This window comes from Nematocida major (genome assembly GCF_021653875.1).
Source record: "Nematocida major strain JUm2507 chromosome Unknown 428, whole genome shotgun sequence".
Classification (NCBI taxonomy): Eukaryota; Fungi; Microsporidia; genus Nematocida; species Nematocida major.
The window spans coordinates 1-796 of record NW_025952852.1 but is presented as its reverse complement, the minus strand read 5'-3'; the positions used below and the strand labels follow the sequence as shown (position 1 = coordinate 796).

At 45.7% G+C, this 796-nt stretch overlaps 1 protein-coding gene across 1 annotated transcript; it reads left to right on the top strand.

Moving 5' to 3' along the window:
* NEMAJ01_2414 (uncharacterized protein) lies at nt 1-796 on the top strand (the record flags this gene model as incomplete). Its single annotated transcript, XM_047916250.1, has 1 exon — nt 1-796. A coding segment is annotated over one exon (796 nt), but the record flags the coding sequence as incomplete, so codon positions are not given.

The following is a 796-nucleotide window of genomic DNA, read 5'->3' as shown; positions in this document are numbered from 1 at the left end:
GACGGGAGCAATTAACTCACCCGCCACCGAAAGCACTTCTATTTCAACAGCAGAGCCCCGTATCAACAGCAGCGAATCTACTTTAAACATACCTAGACCTTCTGCTGCTTCAGAGCCGGTTACAGAAAACAATACTACTTCAGAAGCGGTTACAGAAGATGTTGCTGCTTCAGAGCCGGTTACAGAAGGCAAAGTCAATACTACTTCAGAAGCGGTTACAGAAGACGAAGCTACTTCAGAGCCGGTTACAGAAGATGCCGCTGCTTCAGAAGCGGTTACAGAAGATGTTGCTGCTTCAGAAGCGGTTACAGAAAATAATACTACTTCAGAATCGGTTACAGAAAATAATACTACTTCAAAAGCGGTTACAGAAGACGAAGCTGCTTCAGAGCCGGTTACAGAAGACGAAGCTGCTTCAGAGCCGGTTACAGAAGACGAAGCTGCTTCAGAAGCGGTTACAGAAAATAATACTGCTTCAGAGCCGGTTACAGAAGGCGAAGCCGCTTCAGAGCCGGTTACAGAAGACGAAGCCGTCTCAAAAGCGGTTACAGAAGATGTCGCTATTTCAGAGCCGGTTACAGAAAACAATACTACTTCAGAAGCGGCTACAGAAGATGTCGCTGCTTCAGAGCCGGTTACAGAAAATAATACTACTTTAGAGCCGGTTACAGAAGACGAAGCTGCTATAAAGGATAAAGTCACTACGGAAGCTGACCCTCAGACGGAGAATATCAATCCAAAACACAAAATCCACATGGCGAGCAATCCAAATATGCAGGCTAATCCAGAACTATCG